The sequence below is a fragment of the Glycine max genome, chromosome 7, assembly GCF_000004515.6.
Source record: "Glycine max cultivar Williams 82 chromosome 7, Glycine_max_v4.0, whole genome shotgun sequence".
In the NCBI taxonomy this organism is placed as follows: Eukaryota; Viridiplantae; Streptophyta; class Magnoliopsida; order Fabales; family Fabaceae; genus Glycine; species Glycine max.
Window position 1 is genome coordinate 10,483,256 of NC_038243.2, and position 22,493 is coordinate 10,505,748.

A 22,493-nucleotide genomic window follows, 5' to 3' on the forward strand; every position below is an offset into this window, starting at 1 on the left:
TGATAAAATTAACTGTTGAAATAGTTTAAAAGTGTAAAATAACATAAATAATAAAATCATGATTTATTCAAGAAATTTGATAAATATACGGAGGATAAAAAGGAAGAAAATATAAAAGTTAGAAGTTAGGGTTTTAAAAAATGTTAGAAATTACTAAAAAACACTTGTTTATCAAATAGTCAAATACGTTTTTCAGCTGGTAAATAAAACTAAAAACTCGTTGAAATGTCTTGTCGAATATAGCCTAAGAGTAAAGACATTTAAGCTAACTTCTAGCTTTTTTTATTACTTGAAAAACATGTTTTCCTGTTTGATAAACAAACATTTTAGTAGTTTTTAGCGTTGTATAAGACGCTTCTTGAAGTAACATATTTTAAAACGTTATCTTCTAATTTTTTATATATATTTTTTGTCCTTAAACACTTATTAAATTTCCTTCTTAATCTTTTCTACTTAAGGTAAAATTTTATTATTTGTATCTTTTATGTAATTTTACATTTTTTAACTATTTCAACAGATAATTTTATCAATTACTTATGATTCAACTAGCTAGCTAGTTTTTCATCTAGTTGCTCTGGAACAATTAGGAGATTTTTTAGAAGAGATACGAAATTATGCTTTTGGTGGCAACATGCTATGGAGTGGTGGTCCCACTTATGGGATCAAAATAATACGTTTTAAGAAGAAATATTTGAATCTCATCAATCCCATAAGTATTATGCCAAATCCCATCAATCGAATCGCTTTTTCAAGAAATACGAGACATCTAGGTCATCCAAGTAAAACAATATATTCCTTGATAAGAAAAATAAAAAACGTGAATGGTGATTAGATTGATGATAAAATAGAATCCTAGATCTTGAATAGTGATTCGATTGATGATAAAGAAAGAGAATTCTTGGTTAAGCTTTCTACCTTAATGACAGAAAAAAGAATTGATCAAATTTTAGTTAATTTTTTTAACTAGTTTTGTGCCAAACATAATCTAAAAAAAAAATTATTTTAAAATCTTTACTATAATAAGTAAATAAGTCTAACAGAGAAATCTTATGCAATTAAGCAAGGACATTTTAGAATTTTTTTAATTCAAAATTATATAAATATAATAATTAAGGTAATTAGAACAAATATATTTTCTAATTTGAAATAATGAAATTAATTATTATCAACACATGATTATATTTTAATTAAGGTAATTAAAATTATTTTAAAATATAAAAATTAATTATATATAAGAATGTTGTCTTAAATTATAAAATATATTTATAATTATTTAAATTTTTGAAAAATATATTTAACTAATTACATTCAATAGTGGGTATATCTTTCAATATTAAGCAATATTGTTAAGATAAATCTAAATAATGAATGAAATGAGGTTAAAAAGAAAATTCGGATAAATGTAAATAAGAGCATACTTATTATGAATATTGATATTGGTTGACATCTAAATCAATATAAAAGATTAAGATTAATATTAAAATTTAAATTCAAATATATTATAAATAAAAAAATAAATGTAAAGATATACAATAAGTAAAAATGTGGGAGGATTTACAGTTTGGAGTTTAGTGAAAAGCAAATTCTGTAGAGGGAGAGAGGGAGGCAGAGGCAGAGGCTCATTCGTACACCACAGAGTCCAAATGAAATTCGCAATTTTGTTATAAAAATGAAACTTTTTTAGTCTTATAATCTAAACCGTTAAAGTAATTCAATGGTCTTCAAATTAAGCAGGAGAATCTGGAGACCGTGTGCAGGGGGAGAGGATCCTCAGCCATGCATGACCATTGACTTGGTCTTCAAAATTCAAATGCTCCTTCCTTTTTATTTTTATCATTTTGAATACTTACATGACCATAGTATGCGAATGGCTTCTTCCACATTTTTACTACCTCTTTTCGTTTCTCTAATTTTCCATAATTTTCAGCACTCATCTTCATTCTCCCTCTCCGTGGAGAAATTCAAAGAAGATGTAATAGTGTCATCACCAAAGGGCAAATTCACTGCAGGGTTTTACCCTGTAGGGGATAACGCATACTGCTTTGCCATATGGTACACACAACCACCTCACACCCTTGTTTGGATGGCCAACCGGGACCAGCCGGTCAACGGAAAACGCTCTACCCTTTCCCTTCTCACTACCGGTAACCTCGTACTAACCGATGCTGCTCAGTTCATGGTATGGTCCACAAACACCGCCACCTCATCTAAACAAGTCCAGTTACATTTCTACGACACCGGTAACCTCGTTCTCCTCGACAACTCCGACAACGTTGCTCTTCTGTGGCAAAGCTTCGATTTCCCAACGGACACGCTTCTTCCTAATCAACCTCTCCGCAAGAGCACCAACCTTATTTCCTCGAGAAGCGGGACCAACTATTCTTCTGGTTACTACAAACTCTTCTTCGACTTTGAGAATGTTCTCCGCCTTATGTACCAGGGCCCTCAAGTTTCAAGCGTTTACTGGCCATATGATTGGCTTCGGAGCAACAATATCGATTATGGTATTGGTAATGGTAGATACACTTTCAACGATAGTAGGGTGGTTGTGCTAGATGATTTCGGCTACTTGGTTTCTTCTGATAACTTCACTTCCAAAACAAGTGATTACGGGATGATAATCCAACGGAGATTAACACTCGATCACGACGGAAATGTTCGTGTGTATAGCATCAAAGACGGACAAGACAAGTGGTCGGTATCAGGAATATTTCGGCGACAACCTTGTTTTATTCATGGGATTTGTGGTCCTAGCAGTATTTGCAGTTATGAACCAGCAAGTGGAAGAAAGTGTTCGTGCCTTCCAGGGTATCGATGGCTTGATAGCGAAGACTGGTCTCAAGGTTGTGTACCGAAGTTCCAACTTTGGTGCCGCAACAACAACACTGAGCAAGATTCTCGCTTCCTGCAGTTACCCGAAGTGGATTTTTACGGATACGACTATGGCTTCTTTCTGAATCACACGTATCAACAATGTGTAAATCTGTGCTTGCGATTGTGCGAATGCAAAGGGTTTCAACACAGCTCTTCGGGGCAAGGCGGTGTTAATGGTCAGTGCTACCTCAAGACACAGTTGTTAAATGGCCATCGTACACCGGGTTATTCGAGATCATTCATCCTGCGACTGCCTTCGTCCATGCATGACTATGACGAGAACACCATCAATATTGGTTTGGTTTGTGGGGGAAACAGAGGAGTGCAAGTACTAGAGAGACCGTATGTGGAAGAGAAAGAAAATGGATCGGTCAAGCTCATGATGTGGTTTGCAAGTGCCTTGGGAGGAATTGAGGTCGTGTGCATCTTTATGGTGTGGTGTTTCTTGTTTAGGAAAAATAATGCTGATAAACAAATCTATGTTCTTGCAGCTGAAACGGGGTTTAGGAAATTCAGTTACTCTGAACTGAAACAAGCCACCAAAAACTTCAGTGAAGAGATTGGAAGGGGTGGTGGAGGTACTGTGTATAAGGGTGTCTTGTCTGATAATCGAGTAGCGGCAATAAAGAGACTGCATGAAGTAGCGAACCAAGGAGAAAGTGAGTTCCTGGCTGAAACAAGCATCATTGGAAGGCTTAACCACATGAACTTAATTGGCATGTTGGGGTATTGTGCAGAGGGTAAGCATAGGTTGTTGGTTTATGACTACATGGAGAATGGTTCTTTAGCTCAAAACCTAGATTCAAGTTCGAATGTGCTTGACTGGAGTAAAAGGTATAACATTGCTCTAGGAACGGCAAGGGGTCTGGCCTACTTGCATGAAGAATGTCTGGAGTGGATTTTGCATTGTGATATTAAGCCCCAAAATGTACTTCTTGATTCTGATTACCAACCCAAGGTAGCGGATTTTGGCTTGTCTAAGCTACTTAACCGGAACAGCAACCTCAACAATTCAAACTTCTCGAGGATAAGAGGAACAAGAGGTTACATGGCACCGGAATGGGTTTTCAACTTGCCCATCACTTCCAAGGTGGATGTCTACAGCTATGGAATTGTTGTCTTGGAGATGATAACTGGAAGGAGCCCAACAACAGGTGTCCGAGTCACAGAATTAGAAGCAGAGTCGCATCATGACGAGAGGTTAGTGACTTGGGTGAGGGAGAAAAAGATGAAAGCATCAGAAGTGGGATCAACTTGGGTGGATCGAATCGTTGACCCTGCTTTGGGATCAAACTATGACATGAATCAAATGGAGATATTAGCAACGGTGGCTTTGGAATGTGTAGACGAAGACAAAGACGTGAGGCCCAGCATGAGTCAAGTTGCTGAGAGGCTCCAAAATCACGAAAATGATTCTTGATTCACTTCTACGGATCCGTTTACTCTTGTTTTTTTGGTTGATTTTATCTATCATAAATTGTCTGTTTGCGGTAAATCTTCAATTTGTAGTGCAGTTTAATGCAGATGTTGTGTATCAGATTCTAGTGTGGCTACAGTATTATGTTGTTATAGTAGCTGGAATTATTTAGTAGTAGTAGTAGACCCTGTGTATTACAATATTTCCATCAATTGCAACCTACTATTTTGCTTCTTTAACCCCCTTTCTCTCTTCTATAATTACAAATTTTATCATAAATTAGTTATTCGTACATATTCATCCTTCAAATTATGACAACAATTTTGTAGATATAGTGATATGTAGATATATGGTTTTACAAAATCTTGATGTGTTATTATGTTTAACATTCACTTATGACAAATTTATCTTCGTTTAAATTTTATTCTTCTCGCTCATTACTGATTGAAATTTGGACTATTAGTTAGTATTTTCAACATCTAGAGGTGATTAATTATTGAACCACTTTTTTACTAAGTTGTTTTTATACTTCTTTTATAGATAGTAAGAAATTTAACAGCGTGTTGAGATTGATATTTTTAGGTATGCAAATGTTATATTATTAGTAAATTCCAGACAGACCAGAAGGTGTACTAAGACTACCAATCAACCTTGGATCACGCTCTCAATTACAAGTCCACGATGAACCTTCCTATATGGAAAAAGCTGCTAGTTTCTACCAAGTTATGTGCAAATAGAAGTCTGTATCACAATTGACGCCACATATTCCACTTTGAAAAGTATGCTGGAATTGAATTAACTTTTCAACTTTTCTTTTTTGTTTACTTTTTCAAAATCCAATTCATACCATCTATTTGACTTTTTCTATTTTTACTGATAGAAACAAAAATAATGAAGTGGGCCTTGAGGAGAATTATAAGCCCCAGGTTTGGAGAGTTTACAAGAGGAAACGTGGGAAGGGAATGAAAGAGGATGAGCTGGCAAAAAGGGTGATGGGGAGCACGTGAAGTAGTTAGTATTTAGTGTGCGGAGGGAAGAGAGAATAAGAGGGGAGATTTTGGGATTGGGAGAGAGAAATGAGATCACCTTGAGGTGAGGGAAGCCGTTAGTGCTTTGGGTTGATAGCTATCACTATCAATACATTCTATCTTTGTTTTATCTGTAATTTGTCATTTCTTCCATCAATATAATTACAAATTGTCCAATCTTTTGCTGTGTTATTTTGTTATCTGTTATATAACCCATCAATTGGTCCGACCTGCCGGATTTGAAATCGCTCTCTGTGACAGAGATTGTTCATGACAAGGATGGGTGACCGACTTGAAGCTTTGGAAACTCAGGTTGAAAACGTGACGATGACGCTGCAGGAGCTTGCTTTGCAAATGCAACAACATGCGCAACAAATGCAACAGCAGAGTGCGATCATGACAGAATTAAGCAAACAGATGGGGAAGAAGACAGCGAGGCAGGAGGACTCTACGGGTGATTCATCACATAGTGAGTCTCGTCTTGCAGGGAAAAAGGTGAAGCTTCCATTGTTTGAAGGAGAGGACCCAGTAGCGTGGATTACACGAGCTGAGATCTACTTTGATGTTCAAAACACATCGGAGGAGATGCGTGTGAAATTGGCGCGCCTAAGCATGGAAGGTTCAACCGTTCACTGGTTCAATCTTTTGATGGAAACGGAGGACGAGTTATCGTGGGAGAAACTGAAATGAGCGTTGATCGCCCGTTACGGTGGGAGGCGGTTAGAGAATCCTTTTGAAGAATTGTCGACGTTGAGACAAATAGGGAGTGTGGAAGAATTTGTCGAAGCGTTTGAACTCTTGTCGTCACAGGTGGGACGACTCCCTGAGGAGCAGTACCTGGGGTACTTTATGAGTGGGTTGAAAGTTCAAATTCGAAGGAGAGTGAGAACCTTAAATCCTCAGAATCGTATGCAAATGATGAGGATGGCAAAGGATGTTGAGGATGAGCTGAAGGACGAGGACGATGGTGGTGAAAGACGTTATGGGAAGAAGTCGGTGGGTTATCGTTTGGGCCGAAACGAATGGGGTGAGCAAGCGTCCAAATTCCAGAGCGGGTCAAATCAGGCCCACACAGATTCTACCCGATTTTCAAATTCGGGTTGGAACAACCCAGGGCAGAAAACGGGTTCAATTTCGTCAAACCTTATTTCCACTTCATCTTTGAGTTCGACAGGAAAGAAAGGTGAAAATGATCGTCGCATGCTAGTTTCAGAACGGTGGAAGGGAGTTCAGAGTATTCAAAATGATGAAATGACAGAATGACGAGCTAAGGGACTGTGTTTCAAATGTGGAGGAAAATTTCATCCCACTCTTCACAAATGTCCTGAACGTTCAATACGTGTCCTCATTTTGGGAGAAGGTGAAGGGGTAAATGAAGAAGGTGAGATTGTTTCCATCGAAACTGTGGAGACTGAGGAAGAAGACGAAGATGTAGAAGCTGAATGCAAAATTATTGGAGTGATGGGGAGTATGGGGGAATTTCACATGATGAAGATAGATGGAAAGATTGCCGGCATCGAAGTGGTGGTCTTAATTGATAGTGGAGCTAGCCATAACTTCATATCCCCAGAAATAACTACTGCTTTAGGGTTGCAAATTACCCCTATGGCAGCTAAAACGATCAGATTGGGAGATGGTCATAAGGTTCTTTCTAAAGGATTATGTGAGGGAGTTAGGATCAGTTTGGGTTCTCAAACATTTGTGGTTGATGCTTTAGTGCTGGAGTTGGGAGGTTTGGATGTGGTGTTAGGGGTATCATGGTTGAGTACTCTAGGGAAAGTGGTAGTGGACTGGAAGGATCTTTCTATGCAGTTTTTATATGAGGGAAAGATGATTAATCTGTAATCTCAAGGTAGGTTCCAAGGGAGACAAGGGTGCTTACAATCTTTCTTGGAGGACAAACACAGGAGAGGTGGTGAAGATTGGTGGTGGACTAATCATGATGAAGTAGAGGCAACATCAGAAGTTGGGCATGAGGAAGTGACTAAACTGTTGGGTCAATTTTTTGATGTGTTCCAAGAGAAAATAACACTGCCTCCTGAAAGAAAACAGGTGCATCAGATCAAGTTATTCCCAGAGCATGGTCCTATTAATGTGAGGCCATATAGATATCCACATCACCAAAAGGAAGAAATTGAAAAACAAGTGACAGAGTTGTTGATTGCGGGAATGATTCGACCAAGCATGAGTGCTTTTTCTAGTCCAGTAATCTTAGTCAAGAAGAAAGATGGTTCATGGCGTATATGTGTCGACTATAGAGCTTTGAACAAAGCTACTGTCCCAGATAAGTACCCCATCCCTATTGTCGATGAGTTGCTAGATGAGTTGTATGGGGCAACAATTTTTTCTAAGATAGATCTAAAATCGGGTTATCATCAGATTCGTGTCCATGAAAATGATGTTGAGAAAACTGCTTTTAGGACTCATAATGGGCACTATGAATACCTTGTTATGCCTTTTGGATTAATGAACGCTCTAGCCACGTTCCAAGCCACTATGAATGATATTTTTAGACCCTATCTTAGAAGCTTTGTGTTGGTATTCTTTGATGACATTCTTGTGTATAGTCGGAATGAAACTGAACACTTAGAGCACTTGAAGCAAGTGTTGACAGTTCTAAAATTGCATTGCTTTGTTGCTAATAAGGCAAAGTGCAAATTTGGATGTAAACAGATTGACTACCTGGGTCATATCATTTCTGGTGAGGGTGTAGCAGTAGATCCAGGGAAGATTAGGTGTATCATGGAGTGGCCTGAACCTAAGAATGTCAAAGGAGTACGTGGGTTTTTAGGTCTCACGGGTTATTACAGAAAATTTATCAAGGATTATGGTAAAATTGCTAAACCGTTGACTGAAATGACTAAGAAGAATAACTTTATTTGGGGAAAAGATGCTCTGGAGGCTTTCAATCATCTGAAGCAGATCATGACTATAGCTCCAGTACTAGTGTTACCTGATTTCTCTATTCTGTTTGAAGTGGAATGTGATGCGGCGGGGAGAGGAATTGGTGCTGTTTTGATGCAGCAGAGGCAGCCTATAGCTTTTTTTAGCAAAGCTTTATCAGAGGGCAATTTAACAAAATCTGTGTATGAAAAGGAGCTCATGGCTTTAGTCTTAGCTATTCAACACTGGAGGCACTATCTGTTGGGCAGGCCCTTTGTGGTTTACACTGACCATAAAAGTTTGAAACATTTTTTACAATAAAGACTGACATCACCTGATCAACAGTGCTGGTTGGCCAAGCTTTTGGGCTATCAATTTGAGGTTAAATATAAGCCGGGGTTAGAGAATAAGGCGGCAGATGCTTTGTCAAGGTGTCATGGTGACATGGAATTTTCTGCGTTGTTGTCTTATCCTACTTGGCTGGATGGACAGAAGCTGTTGCAGGAAGTCAGGCAGGACACAATGCTTCAGAAGATAGTCAAAGAACTTCAAATGAATCCTGATTTGAAGGCTGGTTTTACTGTGCAACAAGGTATTTTGTTTTATCAGGTTCGTTTGGTGTTGTCTCCTAATTCACCTTCTATTCCTCTGCTGCTGAAAGAGTTTCATGAGACACCTATGGGAGGTCATTCGGGGTTCTTAAGAACTTATAGAAGGTTAGCAGCTAATTTGTATTGGCCAGGAATGCAAAGACGGGTCAGGGACTTTGTGAGGGCATGCGATGTATGCCAGAGACAGAAATATGCAGCTACTTCACTTGGGGGATTGCTACAACCTTTGCCAATTCCCAATGCCATTTGGGAGGACCTTTCAATTGACTTTATAACTGGTCTTCCAAAGTCTAGAGGGCTTGAAGCGGTTTTGGTAGTGGTTGATAGACTCTCAAAGTATAGTCACTTTTTATTATTGAAGCATCCTTACACGGCCAAATCTGTTGCTGAACTGTTTGTTAGGGAGGTTGTGCGCTTGCATGGGATTCCTATGAGCATCATCAGTGACAGAGACCCTATATTTGTGAGTCACTTTTGGTCGGAGCTATTTAAGTTGCAAGGGACTCAACTGAACATGAGTTCTGCTTATCATCCTGAGACGGATGGGCAAACTGAGGTTACTAATCGTTGTTTAGAGAGTTATTTGCGTTGTTTTGCCTCTGAACAACCGAAGACATGGTCGTATTGGATTCCATGGGCTGAATTTTGGTATAACACCACATTTCATGTATCTATAGGGAGGACACCTTTTGAGGTCGTATATAGTAGGCAACCACCAAGTATCATTCGTTTCCTAAGTAATGAGACTAAGGTGGCTGCAGTGGCATTGGAATTAAGTGAAAGAGACGAGGCTCTGAATCAGCTGAAGGCTCATTTGTTGAGAGCACAACAACAAATGAAAACGTATGCAAATAAGAAGAGAAGGGAAGTGAAATTCAAGGTGGGTGAATGGGTCTTTCTAAAATTAAGACCTCACAGACAACAATCTGTGGTAAAAAGGATTAATGCCAAGCTTGCTGCACGGTTTTATGGCCCTTTCAAGATTATAACTCGAGTGGGGGAAGTTGCCTATAAGTTACAGTTACCAGAACAGTCTAAGATACATCCTATTTTTCATGTCTCTTTATTGAAGAAAGCTATTGGGAATTATTCTGTGTTAGGAGAACTTCCCAAGGAATTAGAGGTTGGTCCTGTTGATGACATATATCCAGAGAAGGTTATTGGCTCAAGGCTGATCACACAGGGGGGTGTCTCAATTCCTCATAGCCTTATTCAATGGAAGAATAAGTCTAGTGAGGATGTTACTTGGGAAGACGATGCTGTCATACGAGGACAATTTCCAGATTTTAGCCTTGTGGACAAGGCTGGATTTAAGGAGGGTGGTATTGATAGAAACAAAAATAATGAAGTGGGCCTTGAGGAGAATTATAAGCCCCAGCTTTGGAGAGTTTACAAGAGGAAACGTGGGAAGGGAATGAAAGAGGATGAGCTGGCAAAAAGGGTGATGATGAGCACGTGAAGTAGTTAGTATTTAGTGTGCGGAGGGAAGAGAGAATAAGAGGGGAGATTTTGGGATTGGGAGAGAGAAATGAGATCACCTTGAGGTGAAGGAAGCCGTTAGTGCTTTGGGTTGATAGCTATCACTATCAATACATTCTATCTTTATTTTATCTGTAATTTGTCATTTCTTCCATCAATATAATTACAGATTGTCCAATCTTTTACTGTGTTATTTTGTTATCTGTTATATAACCCATTATTTACAAAGTATAAGAATAAATAAAATAAATTTGGCATAGTAAATAAATAATGATGAAATGATGATAGAACCTGAAAATTAAAAAAAAAATGCACATTGATGTTATCTCTTGGAGCAATTTGATGCTAATTGTCTACTTCGGTAATTTTGAGAAACATGAATCATGTTACTTTATAAAATTAATTACAACCAAAATCAATTTTATTTAAAGTTAATTTTATTAATACTCATCCAAACACACAATACAAATATAAAAAAAAAAGCTTCTTTGTTAAAATTAGACTAAACTGTCACATGTATTAACTTGTCCAATGGTGCACTCATAGTAAAATTGTTTAGTTAGTTCACTTTTAGTGGACCTTACAATATCATGTGAGATTTAAGAACTTTAAAGATTCTTTTCTTTAGTGATACGATGTATAAAATGCTTCCTATAATTATCTCTCAATTCATAAGAATAGTTAAGAACTTTATATAAACAAATGTTATATAAAAATAGTCAAGTCAATTTCTACAATGGTAAAATTGCATAAGAATTCTTAAGTTTAAGCATTATATTCACTTAATTAGAGTTGTTAAATGGCTTATCCAGCCCCGCAAGTCAAAGGGTGAAAAGTCATCTAGCCTAGGTTGGCTTGATTTCCTTACGGGTTATGTTTTGTTGGCTCGTTGGGATGGGCCAAATTGATCCATTTTTTTGTTGTCTAATTTTGTTTTATTTTATCTAATAATGTATCCTAGTGATCATGTTGAGGTGATATGTATCATAATGTATTTAGATGTATGTCATATTATCAATAAATTAAGATATAAACTATTTTTAAAAATTATAATAAGAAATAAAATATAAAATAAAAAAAATTAACGAGTATGTAAACTTACCTAGCTATATTTTAACAAAGAACAAAACCACATTTTACATTTTTACCGAATAAAAACTTGGAATGGATAGTTAGCATAGTCCATCTGAAATCATCTGAAGTTATATATATATATATATATATATATATATATATATATATATTGTGATGACTGCAATTATCGTTGAACGTAACTAACCCGTCCACCCCATTGTCCATTTCTTTCGCCTTTTGGTTTTGGATTTGGATTATTTTCTCTTCTCCCACGTATCAATCACTAAAGCCATTGCTTTTGGCCTCCATTTTCATTTTCCTAATCTGAGTTTCGTTCCTTAGCGTAGCATGCATAATATTACACTTAGCTAAGCTATTTGAATTTCGGTGTTGTTGTTAACTGGACTAATAAAACAGAATTTCCCTTTTTTTTATTTTCTTTTTCTTTTTTGTTGATTGAGATCTTTCTCTATTGAAGTGGAAGAGTTCAGCACATGACAATGAGGGCAAAGCAAAATTTTTTATGGTGTGTGTGGATTTTGCTTTGTGGGTCTTGTGTGGGGAGGTTTGTTGTGGAGAAGAACAATTTGAAAATCACTTCTCCAAAATCATTGAGGGGTATATATGAATGTGCCATTGGGAATTTTGGGGTCCCCAAGTATGGTGGAACCATGATTGGTTCTGTGGTGTACCCCAAGTCCAATCAGAATGGATGTAGAAACTTTGATGCCTCGTTGAGTTCCAAGCCAGGAACATTCCCCACCTTTGTTCTTGTTGATCGGGGAGGTTAGCTATACCCTTTAGTCTTTTCAATACTCTTGAGTTTTCCAATATGCCAACAAAGGAAAAAAAGTACACGATAAAACTTAGATTTAGTTTAAGTATTTTTAATATTGTTCTCCAACCAGAATTCGAGTTTCACTTCAATAACTTATATTGACCATAATGTAAACCTTTATTACGTAAATTAACCGGGTGAAACTCCAATTGTAATTAGAAAATTGCAACAAAAGAATATAAGGAGCTGGATCTAAGTTTTGTTCAAAAGCACAAGTTTTGTCAAATATGTGGTTTATTTAGTATTTGTTTTGTTTATATGCATGGGCTTTTCTATTAAGAGGGTAAATGTGTACTGAAATACAGTGTCAGTCAGGTACAATGGGGTGTGTATTAGTTTTTCTTGGACATACAGTTCCATGGAATGTTTTAGTTTTGGGAGTTTTGAATCTTCTGTGCATTGCAATGCATTCTTTTCTTTTATGCACTTTATGGCATGACTTGGATACTTTGGGGTAACTTTCCCAATCGCTGATGATATTTTAGTTCAATTGTCTCCTATTGATACGGTGGTGATGTGACAAAAGAAAATAACAAAAAAGATCTTAATCAATCGATTTAGTGTCTAGACATTAGTTTTAGAAATATTCTGTTTTTTAGTAGGTATCACAAACTTAGAAGGTCCTCTGACTCTTGATATGATGTAAAGTTCAATGGAAGTTGTTGTGCCAGATTTTGGAAAATTTTGGTACCTTTTATTCATCACATTATTGTGTGGTGATTGGTGCCACTTTTTTTATATCATTGGTTGCTAGAAATATTCCAATAATATGGCTCAAGTCTGTAAAATTTATTTTCTATTTTGGTAGATTGCTACTTCACTTTAAAGGCGTGGAATGCACAGAAAGGTGGAGCTGCAGCTATTCTTGTTGCAGATAACAGGGAAGAACCATTGATCACCATGGACACTCCTGAAGAAGGGAATGGTGCTAAAGATGATGATTATATTGAGAAGATCAGCATTCCTTCTGCCCTTATCAGCAAATCACTAGGGGATAAAATCAAGCAGGCTCTCTCTAGCGGGGCTATGGTTAATGTAAATCTTGATTGGAGAGAGGCTCTTCCACATCCTGATGAGAGAGTTGAGTATGAGTTTTGGACAAGTAGCAATGATGAGTGTGGACCAAAGTGTGAAAGTGAAATTAACTTTGTCAAGAGCTTTAAAGGTGCAGCTCAGTTACTTGAGCAGAAAGGGTTTACAAAGTTCACCCCTCACTATATAACTTGGTATTGCCCAGAAGCATTTATATTAAGCCAACAGTGCAAGTCCCAGTGCATAAATAATGGGAGGTACTGTGCACCAGATCCTGAATTACATTTCCAAAGAGGGTACAATGGTAGAGATGTTGTTATCCAAAACTTACGTCAAGCATGCTTCTTTAAAGTGGCAAATGAAAGTGGAAAGCCTTGGCAATGGTGGGACTACGTGACTGACTTTTCAATCCGCTGCCCAATGAGAGAGAATAAGTACACTGAAGAATGCTCAGATCAAGTTATTAAATCTCTTGGTATGTTGGATACTGCATGTTTCTTGGAACATACTTTGCAGTGGGCTTGTGTTTCTCTTTGCTGTTTTATTTTGAGTGTATGGCAAAACTTTACCAATCTATGATGTATTAAGAAAAATCATACAATGCTTTTTCTTTGGCACAATATGATAATGTAACTATTGATTTTAGTTCTCTTGTCATTGCTTTAAGAAGTTTCACGGTTTTTTCAAATGCTGGAGCTTTTGTGTATATGTGAAACAAAAGCAAATTTGTATCTTCATTATACAAATATCACTTCCATTATCCTCAAAATCAACATAAAAATCAAGTCATAGCTATAATCTTTCTTTATCTTTTGGCATAAATTTAAGTAAACTTCTCATTTGTTATCTCAAATTTGCTGGAGGAAATGTTGTTACATTATTCTAAGTTGGGGTATGCTGCTTGCTTGTTCACTCTTTCCCCATATACTTTACAGGTGTTGATTTGAAGGAAATTAAAGATTGTGTTGGAAATCCTAGTGCAAATGCCGACAACCCTGTTCTTAATGCTGAACAGGATGCACAGGTTGGTCTTACAGGAGGAGAAATTCTTAATTCTGATGGCATTCTATTAGGGTTGTTCTTGTTCTCTAATTAGGCCATTCTGTTGGTTTATGACTTTGGTTTCAGATTGGCAACAACGATCGTGGGGATGTTACTATACTACCTACTCTTATTATAAACAGCAGACAATATAGAGGTCTGAGACAAACTTTCTGGACATCTTGATGGTTTTTTTTATCTTTGTTCTGCTGTATAATTTTTATTTTTAACTGCTTTTAGGTAAGCTGTCAAAAGCAGCAGTACTCAAGGCAATCTGTTCAGGTTTCCAAGAGACCACTGAGCCATCAATTTGTTTAACTCCAGGTCCTTTTTCCATTTCTTCTTTTCTCCCCCTACCTACCAAAAATCCTAGGAGAAGATCAAAAAATTAAATCTCATCTACCTCCTTAGTTATGTGCCTTTTACAAGCAACTCATCTTTCACCTGGCAATGTGTAATGTGCGTTATCTTCCCTTATTTTGGATAAAAGAATTGATATCAGGTACCATTGATTATTCTTTGCAGACATGGAAACAAATGAGTGCTTGCAAAACAATGGTGGTTGTTGGCAGGACAAAGCTGCTAACATTACTGCATGCAGGGTATTTAGTTAACTCAATCGTGTCAGCCATATTTTTGTGAAATGTTTATATTACTATAATACATGCGGGATCAGGCTCTTCTGGTTAATTGTTTTCCCAATTATAGGACACTTTCAGAGGAAGAGTATGTGAATGCCCTATTATACAAAATGTGCAGTTTGTTGGGGATGGATACACCCACTGTGAAGGTAAATCACTTTCTTTAATCTAGATTATTTGCTTCATCAAGTCATCTCCATGCTATAAATTTCAAAACATAAACCCACCTTTACATATTTGTATTTCTAAGCAGCTACAGGCGCCTTGAGGTGTGCAATCAACAATGGAGGTTGTTGGAAGGAAACCCAAGGAAGCAGGTCCTACTCTGCTTGTATTGTAAGTAATCCTTTGCTTCCTCTTTTACATGATCTTGCTTGTATGCTCTTTTTCTTTTTTAATGCTGATAAATGTTTCCTTGTTGCTTAAATGATTATGCAGGATGACCACACAAAAGGTTGCAAGTGTCCACCTGGATTCAGGGGTGATGGTGTCCACTCCTGTGAAGGTACATTGACGTCCAAAATTTGTTTGAACTGTTCTAATACAAATAATTCTAAATCTTCCTACAACATCTTCCTATAAAACCTCCAAACTTATTTGATAAAGAAGGTATTGAATATTTGAATGTTGTTTCTTATGTTTCCAAGATATCAAATATATTTACATTTCACTTAATGTTTTATTTGGTATTTGGAGAATCAATAGGTTAGTGTAAGAGGATATATGTAGAACATTACTCTTCTGGTACCTCCCTTTGAATGAAAAATACATCAGAGAAGTTTACTTATCTTAATGAACTTTTTCAGAATGCTTGAATGTGATCATATAGTTAGCTATTCTGCAAATCTGACAAGGTTTTTTCTCTTAATATTTTTCGTTTTGATTATGTTGTAGATGTGGATGAGTGCAAAGAGAAATTGGTGTGCCAGTGCCCAGAGTGCCAATGCAAAAATACCTGGGGAAGTTATGAATGCACGTGTAGTGATGATTTGTTCTACACGCGAGAAAATGACATGTGTATTGGTGAGGGTTTTTTTTATTTATTTTTTTAAGTTTTTCTAATTCTTTTTGTATGCCACTTTTTAAGACTGCCTTACTTCATTAGCAGATTTTGTGCACTCATTAAAATTTGATAGATTATTCTTCACGGAAAACATGACTGTGCCCTTGTCACTCGATAGTGCTCACTTTGGCATTTCATCTCTATTTATCCTATATGTAGGCTCCTAAAGGTTTCTAAACTTTATTCTGTCCTTTCTAACTATCTATGCTGATACTATTTGCATAACTATTGAGAGTATTAAAAATAAATAATTTAACCAAATTTCACACGTTACATTTACAAATATGCAGGTAAATATGCTGCTTCAGTGGCTGGTGGGGGCATTGTTTGGATGGTTATTCTGGTCTTGGGTATTGCTGGTACCAGTGGATATGCATTTTACAAGTACAGAATCCAGGTATAATTCTTGCTGATTTGGTTGTCCTTTAACAGTGTGGCTTCGACAAAAAAATTCCTTAAGGCAGATAGCTAAAAAACTATTATGTTAATTTGAATAATTTCAATTTTATAGTCTTCAAAATATAAAAATCCCTTTTTCCCAAAGTTGAAGTGAAGTAGCATGTTGTATTGGCGTAAGGCTCTTCGATTAGAGTCAAGAAGGATGAGAGTTTCCTTGATACACCTAGTTTAAGACAATATTGTTACACTGCAATACTCGATATGTGTCATGTATGCCAACTAACCATGGTTAATATAAAAAAATTCAACTTAGCAGTTAAAATTAGAGACCAAAGTGTCACAAGCTGATGCAGCACTCCCTAAGTGGTATATAAGGTTTTTTTCCAAGAAGGGTGTACAATATATGAACAAGATGCAGCCCACATAGGGTCTGGTGGCATCAAGTTTAAGTGTCTGAACAAGCACTACAAAGAAGTTTAGGTGAAGCACATATGAAATAGTGTCTCAAGATAACTGTCTGAAGTTTTATATAAGAATTAATGAAGTCATACAATACCTTCACTTCATTAATACTTTCTCATGCCATTTAGTGAGCATACTACAAAATACTAATAGAATTTTAAAAACAATTAATAATATTTTAAAAGTAACAAACAACTTAAAATAAATTCAGACTTCTAAGTAGCAAATATTTTAAACAGATCAAGTACATGTGTTATGTTCTTCTGATTTGCAATTTGGTTAAATGACAATCATTTTTTTTGTCTTTTTTTATCCTGATATTATAGTTATTATACAAAGGTATAATTTGGGCATTGACATCCTAAACTCTTTTAATTACATGAGAAAATAATTTTCTGCAGAGATATATGGACTCTGAGATAAGGGCAATTATGGCCCAATACATGCCCTTGGATAATCAACCGGAGATTTCTAGTCAAGCTCATGAAGATGTCTAGAAGGTCAGGGAATGCCATTTCTATTCAAAGATGAATTAGATAAATGGGACATCCTCTACAGTTGTTTAGTTATTGACATGGAGACAAGCTGTTTAACCCGAGGCTTAGTTAGTACCATCCTTAGCCTGAGTGTCTTTCTCTGTCCATTTCTTTTTCTTATTTTGTTCTCCTTTTCTTCCCTCAAAATGAATGGTTTGTTTTTTATGAGGAAGTATCATTCAGAGTGGGAGCATGTCCTTTTACTAATTTAGGCCACTTAAAGTTAGCACCATATTTCTATTCAACTGAGGATGTTAGATATGGCATGGAAAGAGACTTTGGTAGAGACTATCAATTTTGCAAGCTTTTATTATTTATTTTTTATACCAATTTGTAAATGTTATGAATAATATCCTTAGTTTGTCACTGTCGATGGACCTACTAAATAATTCTAAAGCTCTCAGGCGTCGGGACCAAACTTAAACTTTGAACAAAGTTCTTGCCTGTTAATGGAATCTATCATGTTAGTTTCAAGAGAGAACTTAGGTAAATCTAACTATCGATAGAGATAAATGCTTTGTATCAGTATCATAATAAATAGGTTGCAATTGATGCAAATATTGTAATACAAGGGGGGTACTACTACAGAATAATTCCTGCAACTGTAACAACATAGGTTGCCAAACACTAGAATCTGATACAACAGCAGCATTAAACTGCACAACAACTGAAGATTTTCCACAAGGCACAAACAAACAATTTATGATAGACAAAACCAACCAAAAAATTAGAGGAGCTGGAACCATGGATGATAAACAAGGGAAGTGACGGACATGGGAGAGATGGCTATTCTTTGTTCAAACCATCACGTATAGGGTTCATGATTTTGGAGCCTCTCAGCAACTTGACTCATGCTAGGTCTCGCATCTTTCTCATCCTCTACACATTCCAAAGCCACCGTTGCCAATATCTCCATTTCATTCCTGTCATAGTTTTTTGATCCCAAAGCAGGGTCAACGATTTGATCCACCCATGATGATCCCATTTTTGATCTTGTTCTCCTTTTGTCCCTCACCCATGTCACCAACCTCTCATGATGATGTGATGCTGCTTCTAATTCTGTGATTTGGATACCTGCTGTTGGGCTCCTTCCAGTTATCATCTCCAAGACAACAATGCCATAGCTGTAGACATCCACCTTGGAAGTGATTGGCAAGTTGAAAACCCATTCCGGTGCCATGTAACCTCTTGTTCCTCTTATCCTTGAGAAACTTGAATTGTTGAGGTTGCTGTTCCGGTTAAGTAGCTTAGACAAGCCAAAATCCGCTACCTTGGGTTGGTAATCAGAGTCAAGAAGTATATTTTGGGGCTTAATATCACAATGCAAAATCCACTCCAGACATTCTTCATGCAAGTAGGCCAGACCCTTTGCCGTTCCAAGAGCAATGCTATATCTCTTACTCCAATCAAGAACATTTGAACTCGATGAGAGGTTTTGAGCTAAAGAACCATTCTCCATGTGCTCATAAACCAACAACCTATGCTTACCCTCTGCACAATACCCCAACATGCCAATTAAGTTCATGTGGTTAAGCCTTCCAATTATCCTTACTTCAGCTAGGAACTCACTTTCTCCTTGGTTTGCTACTTCATGCAGTCGCTTTATTGCCACAACTCGATTATCAGACAAGACACCCTTATACACAGTACCTCCACCACCCCTTCCAATCTCTTCACTGAAGCCTTTGGTGGCTTGTTTCAGCTCAGAGTAACTGAATTTCCGAAACCCTGCAGCTGTTGCAATAACATAGCCTTGTTTGTCAGCACCGGAGTGTAATTTCCGATTTTTGTTCCTAAACAAGAAACACCACACCAGAAAGATGCACACAACCTCAATTCCTCCCAAGGCACTCGCAAACCACAACATGAGCTTCACCGATCCATTTTCTTTTTCTTCCGCGTACTGTCTCTCCAGTAGTTTCGCTCCTCCACCTTCTCCCCCACAAACCAAGCCGCCATTGTCGTTATTTTGGACAGGGTTCTCATACTCTTCATGGGACAAAGGCAGTCGCAGGAAGAATGATCCCTTGAAATCCATTTGTCTATTCCCATTTAGTAACTGCGTCTTTGGGTAGCACTCAAAGAAAGCATTTTCCTCTGAAAATATGTGTAGAAACCCTTTGCATTGGCACAATCGCGAACACAGATTCTCACATTGTTTGTAGGTGTAATTTGCAAAGTAACCATAGTCGTATCCATAGAAACTAACAAGGGACATGCCCAGGAAGCGAGACTCATACTTGGTGTTGTTGTCGTTGCACAAATGTTGGAAATTTGGTGTGCAACCTTGAGACCAGTCTTGATTATCAACCAAGGTATGATCTGTTTAGATAAATTTCTAAATAAATATTTTAAAAAAAGAAAATAATATGATTTTATAGTAAAAGATATCAAGAAAGTCTCAATGTGAATTGAAAAAGTTGTCTAAGTTATTATAAATTTTTAATATTATTTGATTTATAGGAATAAAAAATATATCAAGAAATTAAAATGACACATAAATTGAAACTTATTGAACAAAGTTTCATTTTACATTAAAGGGACTTTGATAGGAGAGAAATTTTTAATTTTTCAAAAATCATAGGTTGAAGGTTTAATATGCATTTTAAAATAACATTTTTAAGAAATAATATTTTCTTGAAAATGTTTTTAATCAATTTTTCATAAAAACTTTCACACGAAAATGTAAAAATTTTACTTTTTTTTATTAAGAATGATTCCCAAACATGAAAAATTTCTCCCCTAATAAAAGACACTTATCATTGAGCCCATAATTTTCCTCTTATACCTGGAAGACACAAACACTTTCTACCGGTTGTTGGCTCGTATCTGCAATAACTATTGGATCCACAAATCCCATGAGCATAACAGGGATGTAACTTGAATTCCCCTGACATGGACCACTTGTCTTCTCCATCGTTCTTGCTGTACACCCTCACGCTACCGTCGGGATCAAGCGTCAATCTACGTTGGAGCACCGTCCTATAATCACTTGTTTTGAAAGTGAAGTTATCCGAAGAAACAAAGTGGCCAAACTCATCTAGTACAGCAACCCTGCTATCGTTGTAAGAGGTTCTACCATTACCCGTACCACCAATACCTAAATTATTGTTAAGAAGCCAAGGGTCTGGCCAGTAAACGCTTGAAACACGTGGACCTTGGTACATGAGGCGGAGAACATTATCGGAGTCGAAGAAGAGCTTGTAGAAACCAGAAGAATAGTTGGTTCCGCTTCTCGAGGAAATAAGGTTGGAGTTCTTGGTGAGAGTTTGATCAGGAAGAAGCGTGTCCGTTGGGTAATCGAAGCTTTGCCACAGAACAACAACGTTGTCGGAGTTGTCGAGGAGAACGAGGTTACCGGTATCGTAGAAATGTAACTGGACTTGTTTGGATGAGGTGGCGGTGTTTGTGGACCATACCATGAACTGAGCGGCATCGGTTAGTACGAGGTTACCGGTAGTGAGAAGGGAAAGGGTAGAGCGTTTTCCGTTGACCGGCTGGTCCCGGTTGGCCATCCAAACAAGGGTGTGAGGTGGTTGTGTGTACCATATGGCAAAGCAGTATGCGTTATCCCCTACAGGGTAAAACCCAGCAGTGAATTTGCCCTTTGGTGATGACACTATTACATCTTCTTTGAATTTCTCCACGGAGAGGGAGAATGAAGATGAGTGCTGAAAATTATGGAAAATTAGAGAAACGAGAAGAGGGAGTAAAAATGTGGAAAAACCCATTCGCATACTATGGTCATGTAAGTATTCAAAATGATAAAATAAAAACGAAAGAGCATTTCAATTTTGAAGACCAAGTCAATGGCCTTGAATTCTGAAAATCAGCCAAGTAAGAAAAGCCAAAAAAGAGTGTTGACGAGGCCATTTTGACATGCAATGCGACTATGCTAGTGCTCTCAGTCACTCTATGGCTTTTACGTAACTTGTGCTGTGCTCAAACGCCCATGTTAAGTATTCAAAATGAAAGAATTAAAAAATATAAAAGTGATTATATTTTGATAAAAAAAATTAAACATTCAGTTAATAATTTTTTTTAATCTTTTTTCTTATTATATTACATCATTTATCAACTCAAGATTGTTTAAAAATTATTTTTTCCCTAACATGAAACGCGGCATGGTGATGCACTGATATGTAAGTAATTAAAATGAAAAATATAAAAAGGCACTTGTGGTAAAAAATATCTAATTTGAATATTAATAATAAAAAATTAGTATGCATAACTAAAACATCATTTTATTTCTTTGAATGGACTTTTATTTTATTTTTGAGTCTTTGACAAGTTTAATCTTTGACCTCTTAAAATATGTATAACACTTCCAGAATATTGACAATAGGAAATCACGGGGAAAGTGAAAACAAGATCAAATAGACGAGTGATACACATGTCAGTCTACGTTGTTGGTCGATGTCAAGCTTTTGAATATAATATATATATATATATATATATATATATATATATATATATATATATAAGAAGATAAGAACTAAGATTTAGACATATAATCTTGTATGTTTTTCGATTATCTATTGACTATTGTCTATGCATATATCTACTTACATTAGGAAAAGGAAAAAAAAAATCATAAAATGAAGAAGTAAAGTTAATTAAACAATTCTTTTAAATTTAAGAGTACAAAATTGTATAATTATAATTAAGACTAAAAATATAATTAAGCCTTTTTTTTCTCTATCCACACATGTTATGTTTTTATCTAGAGTTATAAGAAATAGAGAAGGAAAAAATCTTTAATACAAAGGAAATGATTTCTTTACATATTTAATAATGTTTATATTTTTACATAATAAATATTATGCTTAGCTATTTTTTAGTTAAGGAAAACTAGGAAGAGGAAGAAAAAGCAAGTGGAGTCTACTTAATAAGAATTTTTTATTTCTGTGAATTAGAAAACGAGATAAAACATGTCTCTTAACTTGCTTCTTAATTTTATCATCTTTTTTCCTTTTCCTAATAATAGATATGTGAATTGTTTCCTAATTTCATCTTTAATTTTCGCCTTTTCCTGATGTAAATAGATATATGAATAGATAACAGAAGAACACATACACAAGATTATATATATGTCTGCAGTAAAAAAAAAAAAAG

General features: G+C 36.4%; 3 protein-coding genes across 4 annotated transcripts; 2 read left to right on the plus strand and 1 right to left on the minus strand.

The window, feature by feature from the left end:
* Positions 1-1,867: 1,867 nt before the first annotated feature.
* Positions 1,868-4,450, plus strand: LOC100786566 (putative receptor protein kinase ZmPK1). The gene has a single exon (XM_003530130.5). It carries the CDS (start codon positions 1,868-1,870, stop codon positions 4,292-4,294), a length of 2,427 nt encoding a protein of 808 aa, XP_003530178.3. The 3' UTR covers positions 4,295-4,450.
* Positions 4,451-11,590: 7,140 nt separating this feature from the next.
* LOC100815266 (vacuolar-sorting receptor 1) lies at positions 11,591-17,576 on the plus strand. Of its 2 annotated transcripts, none has more exons than XM_041016990.1 (12): positions 11,591-12,152; positions 13,013-13,711; positions 14,172-14,260; positions 14,365-14,434; positions 14,518-14,601; positions 14,803-14,879; positions 14,986-15,067; positions 15,172-15,254; positions 15,357-15,423; positions 15,813-15,947; positions 16,272-16,378; positions 17,244-17,576. In XM_041016990.1, exons 1-12 carry the CDS (start codon positions 11,861-11,863, stop codon positions 17,337-17,339), a joined length of 1,881 nt encoding a protein of 626 aa, XP_040872924.1. In that variant the 5' UTR covers positions 11,591-11,860; the 3' UTR covers positions 17,340-17,576. The 2 variants fall into 2 exon arrangements, with proteins under 2 accessions (XP_040872924.1, XP_003529053.2); XM_003529005.5 differs by having other exon boundaries at positions 15,813-15,941.
* Positions 17,577-17,904: 328 nt separating this feature from the next.
* On the minus strand, positions 17,905-21,306 carry LOC100784990 (putative receptor protein kinase ZmPK1). The gene is made up of 2 exons (XM_003530128.5): positions 20,167-21,306; positions 17,905-19,700 (listed from the first exon to the last, which is right to left on the minus strand). Exons 1-2 carry the CDS (start codon positions 21,113-21,115, stop codon positions 18,184-18,186), a joined length of 2,466 nt encoding a protein of 821 aa, XP_003530176.2. The 5' UTR covers positions 21,116-21,306; the 3' UTR covers positions 17,905-18,183.
* Positions 21,307-22,493: the final 1,187 nt, after the last annotated feature.